The sequence below is a fragment of the Alternaria ethzedia genome, assembly GCF_023757985.1.
Source record: "Alternaria ethzedia strain BMP 0044 chromosome Unknown scaffold_4, whole genome shotgun sequence".
NCBI lineage: Eukaryota > Fungi > Ascomycota > Dothideomycetes > Pleosporales > Pleosporaceae > Alternaria > Alternaria ethzedia.
Window position 1 is genome coordinate 109,010 of NW_026056197.1, and position 27,114 is coordinate 136,123.

Sequence of the window (27,114 nt, forward strand, 5' to 3'; positions counted from 1 at the left end):
GTCTGGATCTTTTGAATATTTTACCATACACAGGAAGCTGACTACAAGAGTAGCTTCCAAAGTGCTTCGACTTGATTAATGTACCCCAGGGATAGACTGCGTCTCTTGCAATAAGAGCAGCCCCTTCTAGTGTCTCAACGACACTGACAGGATCATCCACAGACAACGCCACGGATTTGCGTAGAGAGCATCGTTACTGCCTAGGTATCGCAGCCCACACGGCTTGTTGTGCTATTCTAGCTATGTATGTTCGCGGATGTATTCGAGCCATCGGGCTGACTTCGCGACGTGGTTGATAGTTCATTACTCGCCGTATTCAAGCAAGGCATGCATACCTACAGGCCAATAGTCTCATGATATCAGTCCTTGCAAGGTATCTGACCGAGCAACCTATAACGCCTGGCTTCAACGAGTTGGCTCATGACAAAGGCAGAGTATACCCAAGCGCGACAAACATCCATCTCAAGTAGGTTTCTGCTCACCATCCGAACCAACTCCGCTTTGGCGAGGCTTTTCTTTCGCCTCCTCATCAGCCTCACGCACCCGATCCTCAAACCGTCGCAGCAGACGCCCAGTGGCTTCGACGTTCTTCCGCATCTGATCAGCATCCTCTTTCAGACGCTTTAGGTGCTCAGCGACGTGGAAACCGCTATCGGCTTCGGATATCTCACTGGCACGGGCGGCAGCGTGGTCGAAGTGTCGCAACAACTCTTTTTGTCTTGACCAGGTTGTGCGGATTCGCTCGGTGGCGATGCGTGGGCCACGGTGGTTGCTCTGAGCAACCTCGGCTGAATCGTGTGGAAATTCGTACGGCACCGTGATGGATTGGGATGTTGCGTCGGACTCGACGCTTGATCCTGTTTGCTCGATTTGCCGTAGTTGCTTTAGGGCATCGCGTTCGTGGTACTCGAGGATTGCACATCGGGTAACTATATCAGCGGCCATGTTGTTCAGCAGCTGGATTTCCCGTCGGAGCAGATCCTTCTCTCCATCTTCCTCTGCATGCTGATAAAACTCGTCTTCTTTCTGCCCAAGGCATCCCCAGACGTATTGCCATTCCGAACCGATCTTGTTCTTGAGCTCCCGAACTTGCTCCAACCAGTCTTGTATTTTGCTTGCATCTCTTGACTTGAGGTTGTCTTTGTACGCGCGGTAGCCGTTCTCTACATCGGGTCCTGCAAGTTCGCCCTCCTTGAACTCGGTCTGGAAGACAGTCTCTTTGTCCATCTCAGCCTTCAATGCATGTAGCGGGCTACCATGCGGTGACTGCTGACCACCAGGACTACCGCTAGATCCTCCTATCCCTCCGATACCGCCGAGTTGTAGAGGACTCCGAAGAATAGTCATCGTCTGAGACGTGTGGTACCAGAGCGCAAGTTTGCCGATTCGAGAAAGGGACGATTTGGCCTTTTCGTTCTCCTGCAACTTTTCATACTCTCGTGCCCGGTTTGCGGTTATCGAGTAATCGAAGAGCTGTAGGAGTTGTGGGGGCAGGCGAACGATGTAGAATTGTCCGGCCTTGTAGCCGAGCGCACACCCAACTGTAGCCGCTCCGAAGAATCGCGCGAAGCCGTAGACGCCGGGTAGGGCACGCGGGTTCAGTGCCAAAAATGCGCCCACCACTCCTCCCCCAAGTGTCGCATCTTCCCACGTCCAGTGCTTTGTCCGTTCCCATAACTTCCCCGGCTTGGGCTGTATCCCTTCCATCTTGAAGACGCCCCGGTGCAGTTCATGTCGCCCATAGATTCCCGATGCGGTAAATGTGAGGTCTACGGCACTGATCAAGGCGGCGGACTTGAGGAACACGCCAGGTCGTGAGCGGCCAACAAGGGCGAAGCCGCCAGTAACGGCTGCAGCGGCGATTGAGGACCTCCATGGCGATGCGATCAGATCGCGTTGTGTGGCGATTGCGCCAGGTGGTCTCCCGGTGATGGCATGCTGACTCTCGCCTGGACTATGTTAGAATACTGGAGCTGGGCCTGGTCGCGTAACTCACCTTCAGGAACCAGCAACCGCACCATGGTGGATTATGACTTTTCCAACGTGTGCAAAGGTGGAGGTAAAGCCGTGGTCGCCATCGGAGTTTGATGTTGCGACGTTGATGCGGCGTAGACGGAGGTGCTGGAAGGTACGCGCGCTTCCAAGATTCCGAGGAGCGCGTCCATGATGTCGAGGCGAAGATGCAGCGACCCTTGCGATAGCGCATCCGCTGCGACAATCGTACTTTGAATACCCTTGCATTACCATTGTTATCGCCAGTGCTGAATCTCGATAAAATGCATGCGCCTGGGAATATTTTTTCGTATGCAATGTTACCCTGGTATTACCCTGTGAATCTCCAGGCTGTTGTATCTTGTTGTACGCATCGTTGATTGAACTTAGTGTGCTGCTTGTTTGGAGTGGCAAAAAGGATATTGTGTATAAGAGTACCACGTCAAGCTTACAACCCGAGGTTACTTGAGCTTCCGACTATCTCAACAACCAATGGTCAGATCACTCTAGGACTATCAGTGTGCATCGTCTCTACCATCGTAAGCTAGTCAGATTACCCCTCCATCGTTCGTGTTCGTGTTGTGGTCCCCACATGTGGGAACTCAGCCGCTCAACACTGAGCCGTAGCTCCACCGTGACTTAACCAATTACTTCATAATTGCTGTGGGTTGTTGATGCAGAGCGGGGCAACGGGGCGCGGCCAAACCATTTGCACTCAGATTATATTGTGACTAATTGGCCATCCCTCCATCAACAGCTGCAACAGCACAAAATTGGTCTTATGGTGTATGTACAACGCATTCGACTTCCGACCAACAAATTCTGACATACAACAGCTAGTGGTATGATTCTCGCTTAGTAAGTCGACTCAGAATCAACTAGCTGCCTTCCCATCCTAACAAGTTCCAGGGGTAAACCCAAGCACAGCTTGCGAGAGGCCCCGCGTTCGAGTCGCGGTAAGACCCATCTTTTTTGCTCTTCTGCACTATTCGGTAGTGCCAGAAGGATCAGGAATGGCAGCAGAAACTATTTTTGCATTATTAGGTAGACTAGTTAGATGTTTAGAGCGGTGTGTTGACAGATACACATGCTCCCGTCAAGCAAATCAACTTAGTTGTACGGTAACGTGTCAAGACTTGATATGTTTGGTGCGCAGCGATGTCATACTCTATCTCGTGACAAAGAGAATGCCTGCACTGCGATTATAATCTAGTGTTACGTCTATGTTGCACTACTAGCACATCAATCTAAGGAAGTTTGAACACGTACACTCACACATTGGAAGGCCATGACGAGGATAGCAGTAGTTCGGCATCTACTCTATCTACGTTCCATTCGACTTCGCGGTGTCACCCCCCTGATTTTGCGCAACCCCAAATGTTGCGCCGCCCTCCTCCATAAACCTCCTCTCCTCCTCTGTACTAGCCCTACCCAAGGCAGCATTTCGATGCGGATACCTACCAAACCGCTCCACTGGATCCCTGTGTTCCTTCGCAGCTTTCTGGTAGTTCTCAATCAACATCTTCGTGCCATTGTACCCGTCCAACCCCTCGAGTTCTTGCGCGAACTCCGCTATTATCTCCTCGGCGAGATCGTGGGCGGACAGGTCTTCAGAATGCATGAGCGGCATGTAGAACCAGGTCCTATGCGCGGCAGAGAAACGGAGCGCAGGATGTTTGTCGGGGCGGCCAATGGGCGATAAGGGGGATAGAAGTTTGCGGACGAGCGCATCGCCCATGCGATCGTAATGCCCATACACTAGGCGCAGCCCTTCGTCTGTGCGGTAGATATTCCGCGGCATCTGGTCTAACAGGAGTGCGAAGCTCAGTGCTGTCCAGACAGCGTCTTCTCCTGTCGCGCCATCTGCCTTGTTCTCTTCCTCCGCGACGCGCGCAATCTCGTCCAGGAAAGGTTGCGCATTCGCTTCTGGGAACCTTTCTGGGCCAATAGCCTCCAGGGCTTTGCCGCAAACATCTCTACATTGGCCGTCGAGGGCAAGTCGCTCTTCGGGACTGCCTGCGAACCAGCGCTTCGCGATGCTCATGTCAAACTCCTTGCCGCTGGTGTCGACGCCAGGGAACCATATGTCTGTTATCTTTTTGTATAGTGTCTTGTTGAAGATTGTAGAGTCGAGGGTGAACGTAGAGGTAGACATCGTGCGCGGTAATGTGTTCGGGACGTTCCACGATTGGAGGTTCGACGGGCGCAGACTGGACAGATACAGGCTGGATGTGAGGAAGCGCAAAGGCGTGCGAGCTGTGAGACGAGTAAGCATATCCTACGATGTCAGTCATGAGATTATGCGCGCAAGCCTTTATACGTAGAGCTGAATGGACTCTATGACGCGCCTCGTGAGCTTGTTGCGCGCCTGAATCACGATTCTCTGGCTGCCTGGAGGAACGATGGATGCGCTCGGTGGCTACGAAGAGCCGACAGGGACGGCTGACTAAACGACTGCCAGAATTCCGGATCTGGGATCGCTCGGCCTTCGTCGCGCACTCTGATTACCCGAGACAATCTAATCATCCTGCGCATGTCATCGCAATGGAGGTAGTGTGCAGACAAAGTTAGCAGTACGCGATGTGTCCTTGGTGATGAGGGTGACGCGACGGACATCGGCCGAGCTTGCGTCGGCGCGCAATCTTGGAAGTACGCGCTACGAGACCTTCCCCAACACCAAACTCGAAGTCTTGCCCAGGTGTACACGGACCGAATACGTCAGAAGTTGGAGTAACGTACATGTCCAAACAAGCTCACCAGCATAGCTCCAGCACCTACTCCGCATTCCCCTCTCCCGCTTTACGTACGCAAAGGGTACCTAGGTAGGATTCATCCACCCGAACATGTGGGGAACCTGCATGACGGTGCATCAAGCACTCTACGCTTCGCGATACGTTGATATACTATGGGCATGTCCGCGCATGTCAGATCATTAAGATAGGCGGATTGTTAGACGCAAAATTCGCTCCTATCTAGATACTTTTGTTCAAGTTTCCTTCTGAATACTCCACGAGCGGTATCGTCTCCAAGTAGCCCCACATGTACACCATCACTTTACTCCTGTTATCCGTTTTGGGCTTTATACTGTACACGCGATACAACAACAGACCACCAACCGGAACGAAAGTCGCACCAGGTCCTGCTGGCCTTCCGGTTCTCGGGAATGCACACCAATTAGGCCAGCAACCGCACCAGCAAATCACTGCGTGGGCTCGCGAGTATGGCGAGGTGTACAAAATCCGTCTGGGCTGGAACGACTGGTACATGATTTGTTCTCCCGAAGCATGCAAGGAGATTCTGGATAAACAATCTGCGCATACAAGCTCTCGAACGCCGTTGCCGGTATCTGGTGATGCACTTGGTGGTGGCATGCGATTCCTGTTTATGGAATATGGACCGGAATGGCGGAAGCTGAGAGGCATCAGTCATAAGCTTTTGACACCTGCTGTCAGTGCGACGTTCAAGCCCAGTCAGGATTTTGAGGCGAAGATGTTGCTTGAAGAGATACTGAAGGGTGCAGATGCAGCGAAAGGGAATGGAGTTAGCTACAAGGCCATCCGAAGATACACTGTGAGCGTCATCATGACTAGCACGTATGGGAGACGCATTCCAGAATGGGTGAGTAGCGCTTTTGAGCAAATGAGAATATCAATGCTGACATGTGGCAGGATTGCGACGAAGTGCACGGCATTTATGACATAATGAACGACTTCTCCACGATCGCGAAACCAGGGACGTACCTAGCAGACACGCTTCCGTTTCTCGGCAAGCTACCCCCGCAACTACAATGGTGGCGTAAGGGCGTCAAACCCTACTTTGACAAACAAGCCAATTTGTGGATGTCTTTCTGGAGTACACTCAAGACTCAGATGGAGACCAAACAGGCCCCGGAATGCTTCGTCAAGCAATGTAAGTGATGTCGCTATGAGAACTTCATGTGAGATATATCCTGACCCCTTACACCTGTAGTCATCGAGAGCGATTACGAGAAGCAAGGTATCAGTGAACTGCAGGCGGCGTTCTTAGCTGGTAGCATGATCGAAGCGGGCAGTGAGACAACATCCGCGGCACTCAACACTGCTATTCTCTACCTCAACGCGAACCCGGACGCACGACAGAGAGCAATCGACGAAATCAGAGGTGTCATTCCAACTTCTCGGTCACCAACATTTGAAGACGAACCGGGGCTGCCCTTTATCCGTGCCATCGTGAAAGAGACTCTACGCTTACGCCCCGTCACTAACATCGGTACACCACATTACACGACTGCGCCTATAACCTACAAAGGCATCCACATACCCGCGAAGTCAGTCGTATGTCTACAACAATACCCGATACACTACGACTCCAACGTGTTCGAGGACCCTCATAGCTTCAAGCCCGAGCGCTATCTAAACCACCCTCATGGAAGTGGACACTATGCAGCCGGACCAGCTGCAAGCCGCGATCATTGGGCCTTTGGTGCGGGCCGCAGGATCTGCTCGGGCGTGCATCTGGCCGAGAATAGCATGTTCATCGTGTTAGCCAAGCTGTTATGGGCTTTCGACATCTTGCCGCCGATAGATCAACAGGGAAATGAAGTGCAGGTAGATACCAGCGATGAAGCGTTTGATGCTGTCGGAAGCACGACCATGGCGAAGCCGTACATGGTGAGATGGAAGGCGCGCAGTGAGGAGACCGAAGAGACGATTGTGAGAGAGGCTGCTGAAGCTAGGAGGGATGGATACGTATTGAGGGGTGTACGTGTTGGTGAGGAAGGTGTAAAGTCGTAGGCATGCTGATCTGGCTGTCGCGTGCGCCTGTTATTACTTATCCCAACTTTGTTCAGACGTGCTTGCCCTGTCCTGATTTCGTCATCGCGCTTGTTCGTTGTTTGTCGTGTCCACTTAGGCCAGCACTCTCCCGTCCCACGCCTCGTTCCTACCTCGCCGTCGCCTTCCATTTGATCGCGACTACCTCAACCAGGGAGGCATTATTCCACGTGTTTATCATGTCGTCACCAAACAACAAGACCCAAGATGATCCGCGGCCACCACCGACCGTGATGCCTTCCACGCCACCTCGACCAACCTCACTAGACGATAGCCAATCTCTGCAAGGGGACGACAATATGAGCTCACGCTCAACACCCACCAACTCACGGGGTTCCAACTTTTCCCCAGCCGACTGTCGCACCCTCCAAAAGATTCTCCATGACGTACGCAGCCCTTCACCTCTCTCCGCAACGTCATACTTTGACGAAACACCCGCAAGGAAGCTCAATCTCACTGCGACACCTACTGGTAGCCTCGCGGGAGAGCGGGTCGCCCAGAAGGAGAAGGTGTTCGATTCTTGCGATGAACGAGAGGAAGGCTACGAGGATGAGGATGACAGCATGGAACTGAGCGATGGTGAAGACGCTTTTGGTGTAGACGGAAAGGAAGCCGGAGACACAATCGAGGATGTTATGAATCTTCCTGGTAAGATTGCGCCACCTGCGCCTGTTCAGGACTACAGCAGGTTCTATGCTCACGATAAGTCCACGCCTGATGAGCCTGGCAAGCTGCAGCTTCGTCGCGCTTCGATCGAAAAAGACTTGAAGGAGCAATGTCGCCAGCAAGAACGCGCATCAGCGATTGCTGCAACAGACGGCGTCTTTGACACCGACGCGCTAAACCACGGTGTGTCAAGCCAGACGTTAGCTATCGATGGGGGCAGTGCTCTCAAGAATCTCCAAGAAGATATTGGGATGCACCCAGTGGAAGACGAACAGGTGGCCGTCAATGCGCTTAGTGTGAGTGTCTACCATGGAGAGCTTGATCGACGTATACTGAAAATTTAACAGTCCCTTGAAGCCCACAGCGACCGACCTCGAGCGCGCATCTCACCTCGAAACGTCCGCCGTGCGTCTGAAGATGCACTACCAGTGTCAACCTCGTTCATCGCCTTCCCTTCCCCTGCACGTGCCGTCGTTCAAACTCCCAACGGCAGACACATCGACTTTGCGCCTCCAGCTACTACACCAGACACGCCTTCAGCGAACACTCCCGGTTACTTTGATTCTCACCAAGTCAAAGACAGGACGCCGCACAAGAGTCGCCGTAGTGCCTCTTCGCCGACAGAAATTGTCGACCTAGCACGGGAGGCTAGAGTGGAAGAGGAGGAAGCGGCGGAGCAGAGGGAGCTCATGAATCTAAATCGATTTAGGGACATGGATCTTGCACCGATAGAGACTGTCATGGAGGGCGGACCAGCTGGCGACTTGATCATGTGCGCAACTCCCGTGAGAGCCAGAGATAATACCTTGTTTCTCCAAAGCGCATCTGATACCGCGGATTCCGAGATTGAAGAATGGATCGACCTACAACGCCCGCAGTCCAGACTGCCTTCACCACGTCGGCCAAACCTGCTTATCGAGCAGGACGAGGAGAATGACGCCGATGTTGAGGAGTCAGATAGTACATCTGACCCAGAACAGCAGCAGATCGCCGGTCTCCCGCGATACCCTACTTTCATCACTGTCATCAGCATGATACCAGCGGCTGTCTTCTGGGCTACTGCTGCATCAATCGTTGACTGCAGTAGCAAAGCATTCGATATGCTCATCGAGAAGCTAACTGGGCTAAAGGTCTAGAGTGGGACTGGGCTCCAGTGCAATACTATTACTGTGTTCCCAGAGAAAGGGATCACTAGGAGAAATGGCGCGTTGCATGATTGGAATGAAGTATGATATATTAAGTAGATGGCCATGAGGAAAAGACTGCTTTTTCGAGACCTCGGATCCGCATCCTAACTCTGCCTGTCGCTGTGCAACACCGTTACTATGCGACTCAACGCCACCCAATGCAAATCGTATACACCTTCCTGGACCAACAAACCCTCCGTACTGTTCTATACCACGCTGTTGAAGCGTGCCGAACTAGCTCTGATCACAATCAAAGACCACCAATAGATCTTTTCTTTTTCGGTCATCTCCATCATCCTCTTCCCCACAGGCCTTGCAATTGAGTAATTGAAAGACACTGCTGAGAAGAGGACGCTAACCGTCACCGGGAATTCCTTTCGCCCTCTTCCCCATCACCCTCAATCTCATCGTCCCCATCGTCGTTGCCGCGACCGTCGTAATCCGTTAGATCGTCGCTCATGATGTGTAGTATCTGGCTGAACGTCCTGCTCTTCCACCGACCCATGCCCTCCATGAGGTCTGAACAATGTAGCAGAGTACGGCGAGCAGCAAGATAACCGCCTTCCAGTGCGATTCCTGTTATGCTGAAGCTGCCGCCGCGGTGTATGAAGTTGACGACTTGGGTGGCGTCGCCGAATCCTATGGGCGATTGTGGGGTATCGATGAAACCGAGTTGGCCGACGGAGATCCAGTCTACAAGGTCGAGAAGCTCAATGCAAGAGTCGCTCATGGGCCTATTGTCGGTTGGTGGAAGAGCGAAGATGTACAGGCCCAGGACGAGGGCGGCGTGGAACAGCGCTACCACGCTGTGAGGGTTGACGATGTCGCTGACTTTGCGGTCGAAGAGCAGCTTGTATATATGTGCAGCGTGCAATACGCTCCTTCTTGCGCTTGGTGTTTGGCACCACATCGAGATGTCTTCTAGAGCGTTAACGGCAGGCTCCGGACCGGAACGTCCTGCTGCGAGTTCGAAGTAGCGTATATTTGCACCGAGCACCATACAGGAGGCGTGCCAAAGGACGGCAGAGTTCAGATCCGCAGTGCGAAGTGCGTCTATTGAAGAGCCGGAGAGGTTCACCAGCAAGGGAAGAATGTCTCGACTCCGGGCATCCTCGGCGTATATCCGCCAGGGCTCAAGCTGCTTCTGATTTCCTGTCGCGGGAGCAAGTCTGTCATTGCTCTCGTAGATGCGTAGTAAGAGGAGAGTTAGTAATGATCGGAAGCTTGATGCGTCGAGCTTGAGGCCTGGGGTCGGATGGAACGATGGTGTTATCCTCTGTGAGTGTATCCTCGCACCGCGCTGCACGAGATGGAACCACTTCGCCGCACTGTTGACGTGGTAGAGCGAATAATCCGAGGGCGGCAGAATCTGGACTGTTTCGGGGCGGATCATTGGAGCTGTGGAGAGGTAGCCTGCCCACCAGCAGTCTGCTTCGATAAGACCAAAGATGATGCGTTTACTGCATTCGACCTTTGACCAAGCCTTCCACTTTGAGTCAATGTCGATCATCTCATCCAAGAGAGGATCTATCTTCACGCCCTCGTTGGCGGAGAAGAGACCTTGGCTTTGCGCGAACTACGAAAGTCAGTCTGATGTACGAAAGCGTAGTACAAGCGGCTACATACCCCGATAAGCTCTGCATACATCTTCTCGGCTTGCGCAATACGGCTTTTCCGCTGCGTGAACGTTAGCTCATGACTTGCATGATCAATGATTACTACCTACTCCGGTGATAGACGCTAGATTCAAGGCTAGCAAGCTAGTGGCAATGATCCGCATCTGCCGATGTGGCGGATGATCTGTTGTTGGAAGGGTCTGTAGCTCGGCCAACGCGAGTTGTAACACAGCCTTATTAAGGGTCAGTATATGTGAGATATACAGCTATCGCGTTGCTTACCGGGAATGTGCGAGTGACAAACTTGGCTGCACCTGCGGTACCAAGAATGCTCAGGCCGATGAGACACATGCAAAGTAGTAATGGCCGTGGCGCATTCTTTGCAGAGAACGTCGGAATGTGGATAATCGGAAGGGTCGGGTGGAAGTAGTAGAGATACATCTCTAGAGCGATGTCCAAGATCTCGGCAGGGGGAAACTGTACACCTTCGATGCTCGGACTTCCTGCGGCATCCCCGCTCGAAGATGCAGTATCGCCATATGATTCAGATCTTGGTGGATTAGATGCCGGTAAGTTGTGCAAGGCGCTTTGAAGTCTGCCTCTGCACTCCTCGTCCAATCCCCATCGCGAGTTACGCCGCTCTCTTTCACTCATAGGCGTCTCCATTGCTCCAGAGCCGACCTCCGACAGTATGTTGGTACATTCACATGCTACAAGGTTTTGCCACAGATCGGGCATAAGCCGGGAGGACTTGCGATTTCGGGAGGGCCAACAACTTTGGACTCGCTGGAATCGTTCTCGCGGCACTCTGCTTGCTATTGAAACACTGCTGCCCGATGGACTGGCCTGGTTTTCTGGGAGTGCTTGGAATGCTCCGTGCTCGAAAAAGCCTTCCACGCCGAGGTGATGCGATCCTTGGGGAGTGTTCATATCGCCCTCGAGCGGAAACAGCCACGTTTGTAACGCATCAGCGGGAGTGCGATTGGGGACTGGGTTGTTGCTTTGAACGAGTTCGAAAGCCCACTGGTCCAAACTTGAGACATGGCCGGCTGGCGAGAACGAGAGCGCTTCCATAGCTGGGTCGATAGGTGGACCCATACTCTCATGGGGATTTCGATTTGACACCTGGACATTTTCGGCACGCGCGATAATCATAGGCGATGGTGACCGCCATGGTGTGTCTGCTCCAGGCTCGAGATGTTGGGCCGCGTTGATCAGCGCTTCGATCCGGTCCTCACCGGGTGAGGGCGGTTGTAACCGCGATGAAGAATGACGGCCATCCGTGGGGGGTGATAGATGCGCATTGTAGTGGTTATTCACATTTATCTGCGGTATTTGCGATTCTCTCCTCCTGGACATGGGCGAGAAGTTGGAGTCTTCGCGGATCAATGGTGTTGCTGCTGGAGTCGGGCCGTTTACGTTCCGTGAGGCAGATGGTCGTGATGTTTGATTCTCGTCCATGGAGTTGTGTCGGAACTCTTGCTGGTCGTTGGTGTTTTGTTGTTCATTACTCTTCATCCGGTTCATCGCATTCTGCGCATGGCCTTTGCAGTGCCGAAACAGGACATCGCTATATGAAGAGGTTGGACGCTAGTACGGAGGTTTTTCATTGGGGGCCTCACCTGCGCGAGAAGTGCTTTTTGCATGTCGGGCACTCATAGGGGCGCTCTCGTGTGTCTGAGATGGTGTTTAGCTCACTGCTGATGATGGAGGTCTGAGATGGACGAACGGGACCGCTCGTGCCGCTTCACGTGCTCTACTGGAATCGGGGTCAGTACACTTTCTACACGCGTTCGGCAGCCACGTACACTTGGTGAATGTGCGATCGCACATGCTGCACTGCTTTAACGCCATGTCGCTCGTCGCAAAGATTTGATGTGTTGGCTGAGGATCGGAGGACCCTTCGCAGGCCGGAGTCTGCAGGTGCTGTCGGTCGCCAAGCGATCGCGGCTGCGGGGGAAAGCAAGACCATGACTCGGCCTAAGCATTATAGGCTCATCTCAACTCATCTACAAAATGCATATAAACCTGCAATCCTGCTGCTGCAGATTGCGCCGCGCGCACATCTGCGCATCCGAAGACTACAGCTGATCCTTACGTTGGTGGTCCATAGTCGCCGCTTGGAGATACCTCCGGCGCTCGGGACCCTCATCTGATCGCCAAACACCGTACCAGCTCCTAGCACCACCGATCGCTCCGTGCCTTATCACGGCCGTTGGATGACGAGGTAAATGATCCTTTGAATCGCCCTCAAATTACCAGACTTCTCGAAGGATTTCGTCCTACACCAACCCCGGATCGACTCGCATGTGGGACTATGAGGCGTACGCTAGTGGGGCCTCCCCTGACTGCTGACCGTTGTTGGAATCATCCACTGTCTCATTCGCCTCATTAAGGTGGCTAGCTCTGCTTGATCTGGTGCGTAGAATCAATCAATTGCTACTTTGGATATCGGCTAGCTGCGTTTCGTTGCGTCAATCTTCCGCTAGAGGGTCGCACATCAGACAATGGCGTCTCAGATAAGTAATCAGCTAATCGACACTGAATCGCTACAAGCACAGCGGCAGGTGCTAGCAAGTTTGTGACATGTCTTTGCCTAGCTCGACGAGATTGTGAAGCTGTATAGTATTGAATGTTTGGTCAATACGCAGGGGCATGCAGTTGGCCATGGTCTGATACTCTCTGCCTTCGGCGGTGTATTGGAACCTCCGATATCAATGTCAAAAATAGGCAAGCGAAGCACATCATCTTGAACCGAACGGAAAGTCGGAGATCATTGGCACCGATACTTCCATTTTCAGAACACGAGGATGTCTATGCCACCTTGGCGAACATGTCCAACACTGCGGAATACACCACCAACAATACGCCACCACCAGGTCCAAACCTTAAGATCTTCGCCACATAGCCCTTGTACAACGCTCTGAACCCTTCTTCCCTCGCAACAACCCCCAAGCTTGGCCACGCCCAAGCGTACTTTTGTCTTACACAAGGCGTCTTGGCAACGCTCTGTATACGACTCTTGACAACATCCAGTGGTGTGTTGAACGTCGTCCCTACAACACCGCCTACGAACCCTGCTATGAGGTCGTTCCCCATCTTCTGCCTTCTTGGATTGCTCGAGGTTGCCGGGGAAGGCAGCTGAGCCCGTACCTGGAAGATGCAGCCAAAGTACCCAGCATTCCATACAATATGTCGCCACAGAGTAGCTTCGAAGCCGTTGTATAATGCCAATGGACCTTCTTGACGGACGACCTTAACAAGACAGTCGAGCAGCCCATTGTACCGTGACGCGGAGGTCTTGTCCTGAAGTCGGATCTTGAGGAGCTCGAAGGGAACGACAACAAGAGACTCGGTTGCGCCAGCGCTGGCACCGGTGAGGATGGCGAGAGGTTGGGTCAGGGTTGGGGCTGAGAAGAGGCGTTGATAGAACTGCGTGAAGGAGTCGTTTGCGGAGAACTTGATAGCACTGTTTTCAATCAGTCGCAATTGAGGAAGGTGTCAACTCAGGTCATACCGCTTGGGCACTTCCATCAGTATAGGCGCAGTGATGCCACGATATAGTCTTGATACACCTTCATTGCGAATGATCTTTCGGAAGCAGTCCAGAACACCATTGTACCCTTCACCGTCGACAACTTTGCCATGCTGAAGTTGAATTCGTGTTTTGACTACATCAAGCGGGTACCTATCTACATTCTTAGCACTCTCTTCCGACCTCCGATACCAAGACAATCTCACATTACCAAGATCTCCGATATCCCAGCTACAGCCCCGGCAGCAAATTGGTAGCGGAAAGGCAGTGGTGCTGCATCGTTGCCATTCCCAACGGTAACCTTCTTAGCCGCCATGTTGAAAACACGTACTCTCTACTTTCACGCGTTCAGTACGCGGTTACCAACCATACAGCCCTTCCACCACACTACCAGTACGCCTCCCACCCCCACTACCTCCATCATTCCACACGAACGGCTCTTGCAATATCCAGGCCACATGGCACATGCAGGGCACAATACACCCGCGATATGGCCAAGAGCGTGTCGCGTGAAGGACGTTGTGGGGTGCATGGCGATGGCGCATGTGGGGCCAGGCGTTCCGGTGAGATGTGGGGCCTACGCGAAACGTCACTTTGCTGACAATCGACACGCGGCTTAGGAAATTTCGGTGGCTGACTCTCGGACAGTTGCGTCCCAATGCGTCGGAAGAATCGGACCTCGGAGATGAAGAGTCTGAATCATGTGAGGACGTGTGTGCTCGCGCTTGGTACTCTAGTTGTTTGTTTTCGGACGCGTCTTCGCGATGGGAATTTGGAATACTGGGTACGCGACTACTGCGCCACTGTCTATGCGACTATCTTCTTTTCTCTCAGCTCTCTGATTCCGGCCTCGTCGTACCCCAGTACGTCCCTCAATATCTCATCCGTATGCTGACCCAACAACGGCGGCGGACTCCTGATCCGCGGCTCTGCTCTCGAATATTTGACCGGATGATTGACAAGCTTCACCTTGCCTACTGCAGGGTGCTCAACCTCTTCGATCATATTACGCGCAAGAACGTGCTCGTGCTCGACCGTGCCCTTGATGTCGTTGACAGCCGCGTATGGCATGCCGCTACCCTCGAAGATTTCCAACCATTCCTGCGTTGTCTTGGTCATGAGCTCGGCCTCTACGAGCGTGTCGATCTCGGTACGATGCTTGACGCGTAGTGCGTTCGTGAGGAAGCGGGGATCGGTCTTCCATTCTGGACGCTGTAGCTTGTCGCAGAGGATGCCGTATAGGCGGTCGTTGCACCCGCCGACTGCGATGTTGGTGTCTTTTGTCTTGTAGGCTCGGTAGGGTACTACTGTTGCTGTGGTGGAGTCAACATCGCCATTCTGGCACAGAACTCATGTATGCGCTTACCATGTGCAGTCCCCCATCGTCCGCTGTCGCCCTTACCTGTCACCAGCGCGCTGCTGGCGATGTTTGCCAAACCCGATACCTGCACGTCGCTTAAACTCGCGTCGATCCACTGACCTAAGCCGGTCTCTTTCCGCGAATACAACGCTGCTTGTATGCCGATCGCAGTGTACATCCCGGTCATGATATCCGTCACCGCTACGCCGACCTTGACTGGGGGCCCGTCGCGCTCGCCGGTGATATGCATCAAGCCCATCTCAGCCTCAACCATCACGTCGTAGCCCGCGCGGTCGCGGTATGGCCCAGTTTGCCCATAGCCAGTGACAGACGCGTATATCAGGGAGGGATTGAGCTTCGCAAGCGTCGCGTAGTCGAGTTGGTACTTGGCGAGTGATCCGGGGAGATAGTTTTCGACGAGGACATCGCACTCTTGGGCTAGTCTATGGAGGATGGAGATACCGGTGGGGCTGTTGAAAGCTAGCCCGACCGACTTCTTGTTGCGATTCACCTGCATAATGTTAGCAGTATGAACAGCATAGCCGTGCGGCAACCTACAGAAAGATAGTATGCACTTTCGCCAGGGAATTGACGCTCGATGCCATCGATATAGGGCGCATCTGGTGGACCCCAGGACCTCGTGTCGTCGCCTCTTGTAGGGTGCTCGATTTTGATAACGTCCGCTCTGAATGCTCGTCAGCATATGTAATGTTCAAGTTTCCATTCATTGCTTACCCCAAATCTCCAAGAATCTGTGTACAGTATGGCTACTCGATGTTAGCGACCATGATCCTCCGTCGGGGAAACATTTACATACTCCTGCAAGCACCCGCGTCATATCCAGTACTTTGATGCCGGCCAAAGGAAGTTTCTCAACCATCTGCTTGTTTACATCACTCTTCGTCGCAATGTTCCTCCTCCATATTTGCCACGTTCGACTCGAGATCCGATTAGCCGCATGTCGAAAGTGCGCGCGTTGAGCCGCTTTCGCGACAGCTCCAAAAGAATACGACATGGTCTTACTCCAGACCTGCCATGCCAACACACAGTCATGTTAAAGAACACGAGCATGACTTCTTGAGATTCCTGCCCCACATGACGCTTGTGGGGTCGGCAAAGGGCATGGAGTGTGAATGCACAGACGTTTCTAGTTCGCTATGTCAAAGCTTGCGATGCTCATTGTATGGAATTGGAATTATCGTGTACATGTAGTATCGGAGAATGCAAAATTACATCGCTAAAACGCCTACAAACTCTCAAGACCGTGAAAATAGAGACCCAATCATGCGTGGACGCCGTTCGTCCCGTTGGTCTTTGACTCGGGGCTCAAATATTGCTTGAGCTCCTCCGCGTGGACACCGTCTGTATCGCTGGTGTTTGCGCCGTGTGAAAAGCCACCAAAGTAGTATGGTGCAAGTCTTTTCTTCTCAGCGATCTTGTCGTCTTTGATCCGGGCAAGCAACTCCTGGGCTCTTTTGTTGGCGGAGAAGCGGTCCGGAAGAGCATCCCAGACCTTGTAATCCGTACCGTGGGTCTCGATTGTTCCGCAGCCTTTACGGGCGTACTCGGTAAAGAGGAACAGACGGCTCGATTCGACCATGATGGTCAGTTGGTCTGGTTACCGGTCAGTATGCATACAACCACTCGGCGATGGGATGAACTTACCAGTCAATATCTTCTCGGGTTGATTCTCATGTATCCGCATGCCGTGCTGGTATCCCTCATGAAATCCTCCGTGAGGCGTGTGGCCACCCTCGAAACTACCACCGCCGGGCTGGAAGTCGTCGCTTCGTCCAAGACCTTGTCCGTATAAACAGGCAAGGAACTCTGACGCGGAATTGCGGTGGAAGTATGGTAACCGGAATGTGTTGGTCGCAACGTCCCATCTTGGGCCGAACCAGAGAAAGTCCGCGAGCGGTGTCATGGGATCACGGGACTTGGCTGTGAGCACTGTGAAGATCGAAGGATCAGTGTGGTCGATGGAGGTACTGTTCTGCGACGAGAACTTTGTCAGATCGTATTTGTAAGGTACGACATTGCCGTGCCAAGCGACAAGGTCGAAAGGGCTGTGGTCTTGTTGGATCGCCACGAGCTGACCGTTCGTCTTGTTGACAATCTGCCAATCGACGTGCAAATCATCGTCGATAGCAGCTACCGGGTAGAGGAAATCGCGAGGATTGGCAAGACCGTGGCCGCCTAGTGGGCCGAGATCAGGAAGCTCCCACATAGAGCCCCATACTTCTGTGATGTAGCCACGTGCCACTGGCGTGCCCGGGGCTAGATTGAGGCAGAAGCGGATGCCGCGCTGGATGACACAGATCTCACCGGGCTGTAGGAAAATCTTGCCCATCTCTGTCTTGATATCTAGATTACCCTGTTGGGCACAGATGAGGAAGTCACCGTCGGTATTGCAGAACGCTCGCTGCTCCATACTAGAATTGATCATGTACACGTATAGCGCAAGACCCTCCTTGATGTTTGGGTCCCCGCTACCGCAGAGAGTATGCAAACCATCCGCGAAGTCAATCTTCTCATCGTCTTTCGGCAGTGGGAACGGACGCCATTCTGCTTGTTCGGGGAGCGTCTCAACCTTGGGATTGATGGACAAGAAGCAGTTTGTGATGTTGGACTTCGTCTGGATCGGAATGTAACCCTCTGTCACATGTTAGCCAATGTTTGCGAGAAAGTGCCGCAGTACATACTGTGAGCAGCCGCTGGTCGACACCGGTACATATAGGTACTGAAGTTGTGTGCACGAGGAGCTGCGAACGCTGAATATGTAATGCCTTCGGTGTAAAGTCCAAACCGGACTTCTTGAGGGTTGTTCTGAGCGACGGGCAGAGTGCCAGGAATGACCTCAGACTGGTGTCGATTTCCCCATCCTGCTTGGTAGTCGTAAGGATCGTTTGCACGCGTTGGCTTCAGTCTTTGGAGATCGGTGAAGTGAAACGCCTTCTGGGGGTCGGTGACGAGCTGGCGTTCTTTGAAGTCTTGCATGGTGTTTAGCGTATGACGATGATTGTAGGAGTGATCTAGCTTACCATGTAAAGATTTCAGCCTTATATTGGAGTATCCATGGCCGTGGAATGCTAGGCCGACATCTGCCGCACTTGGGTGGTCCGGCCTGCGCATCGTATGTGGTGGCGGGGCCCGACCCTGATAATAGCGGGGTTTCCGTTTCGGTAACTGGGCTACGGGAGCTGTGAGAGGCCCACATAGTGGCCGTGACCGGGTTAGTGGAACTCGTCAGATGAAAGTATGATGGCCTTTCCCACATGGAGGTCATGGTAATGTGGACGTGGCGCACTTGCGGGGTTCTTGATTACTTCTGAGAAGAGCACCAATCGAGAGTATAGTGCTGACTCAGATGAACCAGTCGGAATGTGATTCTCTCTCATATCTACGCATGGCGGTTGTTATGCCCTGATGAATGACATGGATGTGATCTATTTGGATGCAGCTAAGACCTCGTCCACCATGAGTCCACATGAGCCTAGATAGTTCTTTGCGTCGCACAATGAGCTCAGCTCTTCACCGGAGATCTTATCGGTAATCTCGGGTCGTGTCTGTAGAGCTTCCAACAAGCTGGTGTCTTTCTCAATGCTTTCTTTGCATGCCTCGTAGACAACATCGTGCGCTTTTGACCGACCGACGTGTGGAGCAAGACCCATCATGACAGCTTCTGCGACAATAAGACCTCTAGTGGAGTAGAGGTTCGTGAGCATCTGCTCCGAATTGACTACAAGACCAGAGAGCGCAAAGTCAGCTTGGTATAGCGCTCCAACAGCCATAACGAAGCTCTCCGGGACGGCCACCCATTCGAGATGCCATGGACCGGAAGCACGCTCGAAGTCCGATACCATGCCATCCAGCACCAAGCCAGCATTCGATCGCAGGACTTTCGATGCGGCTAAGATGACCTCGCTCGAGATGGGATTTCGCTTCTGAGGCATAGTTGAGGAAGCACCGCGGTGTGGTACAAAGGGCTCTGACACTTCCGAGAGCTCATTGGAGGACATGATGATAATGTCTAGGGCAAGCTTGCCGAGGGTACCACCAACAAGCGCGAGATAGTTGGTGATCTCTGCAACACCATCTCGGGCGACGTGCCAGGTGATCGGAGGATCCGTCAGACCCAGATCTCTTGCCATTTCCTTTCGAACACGAATGCCATCATCGCCCGAACCTAGTGAAGCCAAAGAACCTGCGGCTCCTCCGAACTGTACCATCAAGGCGCGAGGTTTGAGCTGCTCAAGACGCTCGAGATGCCGTTGGAACCCAGATAGCCAAATAGCGCACTTGTGGCCAAAAGTGATAGGAAGAGCATGTTGAAGATGGGTGCGACCAGCCATGGGCGTATCCCGGTGCTTCCTTGACAGGTCTTCGAGGTTTTTGATGACGGAGCGGAGTGTGCGCTCAACGATCTCGAGGCCCTCCTTCATCTGCAGAATGCTTGCCAGATCCATAATGTCCTGCGTTGTTGCTCCCCAATGCACGTATCGCCCAGCCTCCTCACCGCATGATGCAGAGAGCTGTCGCACCAAAGGAAAGATGGGGTAGCCGACGATCTCAGTTTCGTTGCGTAGCCTATCGTAATCCAATTCGACTTCGCGAGCTTTGGATGTCACAATCTCTCCGATGTGAGATGGTATGACATTGCATTTTGATTGCGCTCTTGCCAAAGCAGTCTCAGCATCAACGCATCGATTGATATACGCTTTGTCGTCGAAGACCTTCCTGATCTCATCGGTTCCAAATAGCGTACGGAAGATTACTGAGTCGATAGCGCTCACGCTGCCGAGAGATCGCCGTTGGAGACGAAGGGTGGTTTGCCGGGGGATGGCACGCAGTGGGACGCGTCGAAACAGGAACATGATGTGTGTTGCAGTTGTGCAGCACCTCAATGAGTCAATGAGTGACGAAGGGGAGGTGAAGCTCCAAAAGGAGCTCCAGCACTATACAAGACATAGCGGCCTTGAAACGGTGGACGTGTGGGACGCGGGTGCAGCCAGCATCCATGGATCGTGTGGGGAAGACAATGCCGGCCTACAAGCTCGGAAGCGCCCAGCCTCTGCGTTCCGCGCTAGCAATCCGAAATGGCTAGAGCCATCCGACACGTGACCCGCGCGACACTTTCGTGATTCTCATCATCAAAGCCTCTAACATTTCTACGGAACTACGACTCTCGGACGAACAACGAAGCAACGCCTAAGCCGGTACTCGCGCACATGCTGACGATACCCATCTCTTTGTCCTGACGCAGCAGCTCGCCGAACAATGTGGCAGTCTGCCGTGCCCCGGTCGCGCCGGTGGGATGCCCAAGAGCTATCGCACCTCCGTTCGGATTGACCTTGTCTTCATCAAGACCCAGCTCCCGAATGCACGCGATGGTCTGGCTTGCGAACGCCTCGTTGAGCTCAATGATGTCAACGTCTTTGAGCCCAACGCCTGTCCACTTCAGCAATGCTGGTATGGCGTATATCGGGCTAATGCCCATCTCGTCGGGGGCGCAACCCTTGACCTGAGTGCCAACGAAGCGGCCAAGTGGCTTCAATCCACGCTCTTCAGCCCACGAACGTCGGGCAAGTATGGTAGAGGATGCGCCGTCCGATATTTGAGATCTGAAAGTCAGCTTTGCGAGGGCTTTGAGTCATGTCCACTTACGAGTTGCCTGCGGTACTCTTGCCGTTCTCGCCGAACACAGGCTTCAGCGTCGACACTTTCTCAAAGGTCAACCCATGCCGAATGCCGTCGTCCTTGGTGACCTCGTGCCCTGCAGGCTGGCCTGTTGTCTCGTCCATCCTCTGAACCGTCACAGGCTCGATCTCCCAATCAAAGCGACCTTCCTTTTGGGCGCGACTTGCGCGCCCATGACTTCGCACCGCATATTCATCTTGCGACTTCCTGTCAACCTTGTATCTTTCCGCTACGTTCTCAGACGTGATCCCCATAGGCATAAGACAGTCGCGCGCATCTTTGACGGTCGACCCAAGCAGCGTGGGTGAGACATCGGCTGGGATGCCCCGCGAGCTGTAGTTTCTCGACATGCTCTCTACACCGCCAGCCAGCCCCACGTCAATCTGACCCACCATGATCGAGTGTGAGATGTGGGTGATGGCTTGTAGACTGCTCGAGCATTGCCGGTTGACTGTATGGAAGGTCGTCGAGTTTGGAAAGCCGGCATGATTGAGCGCCATGCGTCCTGTCTTCGCGAAGCCCAGTTCGGCGAGTACATTCCCAATCATAACATCGTTCACGTCGACTTTTTCGATGCCAGCTCGCTGTACTGCCGCTTTCATAATCTGTTGTATTCAGCAACGGTGCAGCGCGTTCTCCTGCCGAGACTCACCGGCATCAGGATGTCTTCTGGATGAGCATCTTTGTAACCGCCCTTGAAACTACGATTGATTGGCGACCTGACCGCAGAAAGTAAAACTACATCGTTCGGGCTTTTCTGCAGCACATTCCGCGCGGCTTTGCTAAAGGACGCCATTTCGGCACAAGAACTGACAGTCTACGCGTCGCATTGATACATGAATGCCTATTGTATGATCTCACAGGGCCGAGGAAGTGCCGCATCGTGGTTGCGGCCAGAGCTGTGGCGGGGCGACGTGTATGTGTGGGGCAGGAGCGAGAGACCCCTCCATGCCGACTCGGGCAACAACGCAATGATGCTTGCCCAATCTAGCTTGCATGCGGACGCGACCATTTACTTTGAACATTTTCACGCGCAAACTGATCTCAACAAGACATTACACGATGGCGCTCCCGAACAAGTACCAGAATGGCAACATTGACTCCTCTGCCAAGGGAGTGTACAGGGCATCGCCCGTCAAGCTCATGATTTACGGAAATGGTAGGCAGACTGCGAATAGTGATCGAGGAAAAAACTTACAAGTTCGCACAGGAACGAGCAGCCAGCTTTCAGATGTCATTGCCGAGCTCGGTGCTACAAAGGCCTTCATCATCACCGGACGATCCTTAAACGAGAAGACTCCCGTGATCAAGAATATTGAGCAGACACTTGGTTCTGCGCATGGTGGTACATTCAGCAAGATTGGACAGCATGCGTATGTGAAGAGCCGTTGAAATATGGACAGCAAGGCTGACAATTCCAAGACCGATCCAAGATATCAAAGAAGCCACCGCGCTGATGACCAAATCCGGATGCGATGTACTCATATCCATAGGCGGTGGTTCGCCCATTGACTCAGCCAAGGCTATTGCATACAATATCCACGAGGAGACCGGAAAGTGGATACCTAGTATCGCTGTACCAACGACACTGAGTGTAGCTGAGACGACGCAAAACGCTGGCTTCACCACCGAAGAAAAGCACAAGATCGCCGTGAGCAACCCAGAACTTGTACCCAAGGGTAAGCACGATGTCGGACGATCGGAGAGACTCAGGCTAATCAAATTCAGCTGTGGTATACGATGGTGAGCTTGCCGTGTACACACCTTTGAACCTCTGGACAAGCACAGGAGTACGTTCATCACCTCCCCAGGCGCTGAAGTAGAACCTATCTCTGACACACTCGCAGATTCGATCACTGGACCACGCAGTTGAGCTGATGTACCACCCCCTGGCCGCCGAGATCCCTACAAAACGCATGTCTCTGGAAGCTATCAAGGATCTCTTCACATACCTACCGCAATCGAAAGCCAACCCCAACGACGCCGAAGTGCGAACAAAGCTCTTCGTTGCTTGTTACTCCTCACTCTTCCCCTTCCTGTACACCGGCGGAGTCGGCCTCAGTCACAGCATCGGCCATGCGATTGGTGCAACGTACAGCATTCCGCATGGCATCACCAGCTGCCTCAGTCTCGCACCGACGGTTCACTTTAAGGCGAGCAACCCAGAGGAGGCGAAGCAAATCGCTAGGATCATCCCATACATCGGGAAGCAAGGTACTGGTAGCGATGAGAAGGATTCCCACGTCGTTGCCGATGCCATTGCTGGACTAGTCGAAGAGCTGGGACACAAGACCACCTTGACAGCTGTAAGTAGCTGAAGTATGTCGAGGAGGTCATTGCTAACGTCCAATAGTACAACGTGCCGTCTGGCGATGCGGAAGAAGAGGCTATCGCATCTCGTGCGCTACACAGCAAAGACCACAAGGACTTCGCTAGCTGTACGTTGTCGTGCACATTCTCCGAAAATCCTTTAGCTGACATTTGCTGCAGTGAAGCAAATCGTGCACGATCTGTACTAATCGACTCGATGAGTTTGTCATGTAGTGTCCATAGTAATACATATCTACCAACTCTTCAATATAGACATCCAAATGTGCCCGCAGCCCGTCAATGACCATCAGCCTTTCGCACACGCGTTGGCTCGTCAGCACGTGAGCCAGCTATCGTGGCTCGGCCTTGGAAATGTTTTCCACGTTGCCTTTTTCCGCGTGTGGCTTCGCCCAATGAACGTGCGTTTTGGCCGCAACCTCCGCATCTTGGCCGGCTAAGTCCTCATCCACCTCCGATTGTGGAGCTTTGCTCTTACCCGCCATCGGCACGGCATTTGCATCGGTCTGACCCAATCGGTTATTTGCTGTCATGCATGCCCTCGTGGTGCTCGTGTGGGGAGCGTCATCTCCGCTGTACACTACAATTCTACACGCGATCTTTGTGCACTGAGGTTTGTGGAGGGTCTGACGCTTCGATCTGGTGTCAATTGAGCTGAGCTTACACTTTGGAATTGGACAACCCATCAACAACCTCTGTGCCATTACAAGCTGAGCCAAGCGATCCGAAACCCATCGTTCCGACTTCACTTCCTCGATACTTTGCGACTCACGACTACGAACCTCACGATGCAACGTTCTCTCCTTTTCTCGGCGCGCCGACGCGGCCCAGCGACGGGCATGCGATTCTTCTCTGCCAGCGCCTCTCGACCAGCCATCAACAAGATCGTCTCCTCCGCACAAGAAGCTATCAAGGACATGAAGTCCGATTCCACAGTTCTGGTCGGTGGATTCGGCTTCTCTGGAGTCCCCAACACCCTCATCAACGCTCTACGCGACCGAAGCGACCTTACAAACTTCACAGTTGTCAGTAATAACGCTGGTATGCCCGGCGTTGGGCTTGGACAGCTTCTGGAGACGAAGCAGATTGGCACGATGATTGCGAGTTACATTGGCGACAACAAGGTGTTCGAGCAAATGTACCTGAAGGGTCAATTGAGTCTGCAGTTGACCCCTCAGGGTACCATCGCAGAGAAGTGCGCTGCTGGTGCTGCGGGTGTACCGGCTTTCTACACACCAGCGGCATATGGAACAATAGGTATGCGGATCTCACCATGATTTGACAAGTGCAGGGCACAGCTAACACCCTCCAGTACAAACCGGCGAACTCCCTGTACGATACAACACCGACGGCACCATTGCGAAAATGGCCCCTCCGAAAGAAACCCGCGAGTTCAACGGCAAATCCTACGTCATGGAAGAAGCCATCTTCGGTGACTACGCCTTCGTCAAAGTCGCCAAAGCCGATCGTCTCGGCAACTGCCAGTTCCGCAAAGCACAGAACAACTTCAACGAAGCCATGGGCAAGAACGCGAAGATGACGATTGTCGAGGCCGATGAGATTGTTGAGGATGGAGAGATCGCACCAGAAGACATTCATCTCCAGGGCATATACGTCAAGAGGGTGATCAAGAGCACAGTGGGCAAGGAGATCGAGCGGAAGGTCTTCTGGAAGAGCCCCGAGGAGCAGAAGAAGGCACGGCTGGAGGGTGGCAAGTTCACGCAGATGATGGCATAAGAGACTGTGGCTAACGAAGGTACTAGGCTCGACCGAATCATCACAGAAGCGCGAGCGCATCATCAAGCGCGCAGCACAAGAACTGAAGGATGGCATGTATGTCAACCTCGGTATCGGCATGCCGCTGGCAGCACCTGCCTTCCTGCCCGAGGGTACCGAGATCGTTTTGGAGTCTGAGAACGGAATTTTGGGTATGGGACGGTATCCCAAGCCTGGCGAGGAGGTGAGAATGCGATAACGGAGTAGTGTTACAGTGTGGCTAACGCGCTCAGGACCCCGACCTTATCAACGCCGGAAAAGAGACCGTGACTCTGATCAAGGGTGCATCAACTTTTGGCAGCCACGAGTCTTTCGGCATGATCCGATCAGGTCGGATAGACGTTGCCATGCTGGGTGCCATGCAAGTAAACCAATACGGAGGTTCGTTCCATACTGTTATCACACATACCCTTCTTCCCACTAACTATTGCTAGACCTCGCAAACTTCATGCTTCCCGGAAAGGTCAAAGGCATCGGCGGCGCAATGGACCTAGTCGCGAACCCCACACAAACCAAAGTCGTCATCACCATGGAACACGTCGACAAGAAGGGCAACCCCAAGATCCTAAACCAATGCACATTCCCTCTCACAGGACAAAAGTGCGTGAGCACTATCATCACGGACCTGGCAGTATTCGACTGCGATCGCGTTGAAGGTCTGACCCTGAAGGAGCATGCGAAGGGCGTCACCGTGGATGAGATCAGAAGCAAGACGGAGGCGCCATTCAAGGTCAGTGAGAATCTGAAGGAGATGAGCGTGTAGGAGAGATGAGCAAAAAAGATACCAAAGAACAATTTCCATCACTGAGCGAGCAAGCAAACAATTTCTATCCCTTCATTCGAAGATTGTGCTAATCTGAGCCTATCTACTACCACCCTCCACAGCATCCAAAAACACATACGCCGGCGCCGGCATATCCTCACTGATATCACCCCAAGCACTCCAATGTTTCCAGACCAATTTCTTCTGCTCAATCTCATTCGCAATTGCAATCGCCATATCCGAGACACTAATCCCCGTCAACCTCCCCTCAAACACATCTTTGCCCTCCTGCTGCTCCCCCAACAACACCATCTCATCAACACTAATCTCGTACTTCCCAGTCCTCTTCCCAGGACGGTACAAAGCAGACGGCGAAACAAAACTCCAATCAAAGTTCTTCCGGTCCTCAAAGAACATGTACGTCGTTCGCCCCGCTTTAATAAAGTCTGATGCGTTGTCTTTGGCGCGGATTTGTTTCTCGTAGTCTGCGATCACAGTTCTGTCTTCTTCCGTGGTGATCCCGGAGCTCTCTGCTAATCTGGCTTCGCGGTATCGTCGCAGTGAGGTGCCCATGATACCGAGGCGCTCTTCCATGTATGCTATATGCGCTAGTGATGTGGAGATGGCGCGGCGGTAGGCGAGGAAGAAGTCTGGGTGGTCGACGCAGGAAATGTTAGTGCCGGGAACGTGGAGGGAGCCTGCGCCGCCGACGAAGATGAAGTATGACGCGGGCCGTAGCTTGTAGGCGAGCAGGATCTTGCGAACGGATTCTAGTAACGGCACTGTTGTGGATCAGTCATTGGTTACTGGTATCTTGAATTGGCTGAAACGTACTGTACAATAAAGCCCCAGGACCAGCTGTATGCGGTCCAAACTCGCTGACCAGGACATCCAGGCCATCGAAAACTTCCGATAGTTCCTCTATCGAGACTTGGTCGACATCTACTGGCCTGGGGATGTAGCGCGGATGCTTTCCTACTTTCTCGGGGTTGCGTGAAATGCCAATCACGGTATGGCCTCGATTCAGCAACTCGACAGTGAGATAGGATCCTCCGAAACCTGCAGGGCCGATTACGCCTACCCGCAGGGGCTTTGATGACATGATGGAATAGAACAATAATGAAGTCATTTGGGATTGCGCTCAGATTTTGGCACTTGAGTGTGAAGTAGGTGGGCACATGTCGCGTCGCGTTCACATGACCACTATGCTATGTCGTCAAATGCAAGGTTACGCGTGTTCAATGGCAACGATTTCGGAGTAGTACGCCGAGGTTGTTGTATTGGGGAAAGGCAATTGGGGAAGTGAGGGGATGATGTGGGGCTTGGGTAAACACCAAGGAGCGAATGACGCTAGCCGATCCAGCGAGTACATTGGAAGAAAGA

At 53.0% G+C, this 27,114-nt stretch overlaps 13 protein-coding genes across 13 annotated transcripts; 4 read left to right on the forward strand and 9 right to left on the reverse strand.

The window, feature by feature from the left end:
* Window positions 1–462: 462 nt before the first annotated feature.
* J4E87_002152 (uncharacterized protein) lies at window positions 463–2,021 on the reverse strand (the record flags this gene model as incomplete). The annotated part of the gene is made up of 2 exons (XM_049373791.1): window positions 463–1,949; window positions 1,997–2,021. The coding sequence occupies 2 exons, from the start codon at window positions 2,019–2,021 to the stop codon at window positions 463–465; spliced, it is 1,512 nt and encodes a 503-aa protein (XP_049235931.1).
* Window positions 2,022–3,316: 1,295 nt separating this feature from the next.
* J4E87_002153 (uncharacterized protein) lies at window positions 3,317–4,147 on the reverse strand (the record flags this gene model as incomplete). The annotated part of the gene is made up of 1 exon (XM_049373792.1): window positions 3,317–4,147. One exon carries the CDS (start codon window positions 4,145–4,147, stop codon window positions 3,317–3,319), a length of 831 nt encoding a protein of 276 aa, XP_049235932.1.
* Window positions 4,148–5,031: 884 nt separating this feature from the next.
* J4E87_002154 (uncharacterized protein) lies at window positions 5,032–6,764 on the forward strand (the record flags this gene model as incomplete). The annotated part of the gene is made up of 3 exons (XM_049373793.1): window positions 5,032–5,610; window positions 5,661–5,901; window positions 5,962–6,764. 3 exons carry the CDS (start codon window positions 5,032–5,034, stop codon window positions 6,762–6,764), a joined length of 1,623 nt encoding a protein of 540 aa, XP_049235933.1.
* Window positions 6,765–7,036: 272 nt separating this feature from the next.
* J4E87_002155 (uncharacterized protein) lies at window positions 7,037–8,605 on the forward strand (the record flags this gene model as incomplete). The annotated part of the gene is made up of 2 exons (XM_049373794.1): window positions 7,037–7,765; window positions 7,817–8,605. 2 exons carry the CDS (start codon window positions 7,037–7,039, stop codon window positions 8,603–8,605), a joined length of 1,518 nt encoding a protein of 505 aa, XP_049235934.1.
* Window positions 8,606–9,017: 412 nt separating this feature from the next.
* Window positions 9,018–11,790, reverse strand: J4E87_002156 (uncharacterized protein; the record flags this gene model as incomplete). Its single annotated transcript, XM_049373795.1, has 4 exons — window positions 9,018–10,232; window positions 10,283–10,333; window positions 10,383–10,505; window positions 10,555–11,790. 4 exons carry the CDS (start codon window positions 11,788–11,790, stop codon window positions 9,018–9,020), a joined length of 2,625 nt encoding a protein of 874 aa, XP_049235935.1.
* A 1,296-nt stretch (window positions 11,791–13,086) lies between these two features.
* J4E87_002157 (uncharacterized protein) lies at window positions 13,087–14,123 on the reverse strand (the record flags this gene model as incomplete). The annotated part of the gene is made up of 3 exons (XM_049373796.1): window positions 13,087–13,741; window positions 13,790–13,960; window positions 14,014–14,123. The coding sequence occupies 3 exons, from the start codon at window positions 14,121–14,123 to the stop codon at window positions 13,087–13,089; spliced, it is 936 nt and encodes a 311-aa protein (XP_049235936.1).
* Window positions 14,124–14,614: 491 nt separating this feature from the next.
* J4E87_002158 (uncharacterized protein) lies at window positions 14,615–16,182 on the reverse strand (the record flags this gene model as incomplete). Its single annotated transcript, XM_049373797.1, has 5 exons — window positions 14,615–15,120; window positions 15,174–15,678; window positions 15,726–15,852; window positions 15,903–15,934; window positions 15,985–16,182. 5 exons carry the CDS (start codon window positions 16,180–16,182, stop codon window positions 14,615–14,617), a joined length of 1,368 nt encoding a protein of 455 aa, XP_049235937.1.
* A 267-nt stretch (window positions 16,183–16,449) lies between these two features.
* J4E87_002159 (uncharacterized protein) lies at window positions 16,450–18,164 on the reverse strand (the record flags this gene model as incomplete). Its single annotated transcript, XM_049373798.1, has 3 exons — window positions 16,450–16,781; window positions 16,833–17,822; window positions 17,870–18,164. 3 exons carry the CDS (start codon window positions 18,162–18,164, stop codon window positions 16,450–16,452), a joined length of 1,617 nt encoding a protein of 538 aa, XP_049235938.1.
* Window positions 18,165–18,613: 449 nt separating this feature from the next.
* J4E87_002160 (uncharacterized protein) lies at window positions 18,614–20,041 on the reverse strand (the record flags this gene model as incomplete). The annotated part of the gene is made up of 1 exon (XM_049373799.1): window positions 18,614–20,041. One exon carries the CDS (start codon window positions 20,039–20,041, stop codon window positions 18,614–18,616), a length of 1,428 nt encoding a protein of 475 aa, XP_049235939.1.
* Window positions 20,042–20,343: 302 nt separating this feature from the next.
* On the reverse strand, window positions 20,344–21,660 carry J4E87_002161 (uncharacterized protein; the record flags this gene model as incomplete). The annotated part of the gene is made up of 3 exons (XM_049373800.1): window positions 20,344–20,788; window positions 20,832–21,469; window positions 21,517–21,660. The coding sequence occupies 3 exons, from the start codon at window positions 21,658–21,660 to the stop codon at window positions 20,344–20,346; spliced, it is 1,227 nt and encodes a 408-aa protein (XP_049235940.1).
* A 266-nt stretch (window positions 21,661–21,926) lies between these two features.
* J4E87_002162 (uncharacterized protein) lies at window positions 21,927–23,383 on the forward strand (the record flags this gene model as incomplete). Its single annotated transcript, XM_049373801.1, has 7 exons — window positions 21,927–22,023; window positions 22,075–22,237; window positions 22,287–22,543; window positions 22,593–22,654; window positions 22,712–23,170; window positions 23,218–23,302; window positions 23,355–23,383. 7 exons carry the CDS (start codon window positions 21,927–21,929, stop codon window positions 23,381–23,383), a joined length of 1,152 nt encoding a protein of 383 aa, XP_049235941.1.
* Window positions 23,384–23,980: 597 nt separating this feature from the next.
* Window positions 23,981–25,731, forward strand: J4E87_002163 (uncharacterized protein; the record flags this gene model as incomplete). The annotated part of the gene is made up of 5 exons (XM_049373802.1): window positions 23,981–24,449; window positions 24,505–24,903; window positions 24,956–25,152; window positions 25,202–25,349; window positions 25,403–25,731. The coding sequence occupies 5 exons, from the start codon at window positions 23,981–23,983 to the stop codon at window positions 25,729–25,731; spliced, it is 1,542 nt and encodes a 513-aa protein (XP_049235942.1).
* A 99-nt stretch (window positions 25,732–25,830) lies between these two features.
* On the reverse strand, window positions 25,831–26,860 carry J4E87_002164 (uncharacterized protein; the record flags this gene model as incomplete). Its single annotated transcript, XM_049373803.1, has 2 exons — window positions 25,831–26,513; window positions 26,566–26,860. 2 exons carry the CDS (start codon window positions 26,858–26,860, stop codon window positions 25,831–25,833), a joined length of 978 nt encoding a protein of 325 aa, XP_049235943.1.
* Window positions 26,861–27,114: the final 254 nt, after the last annotated feature.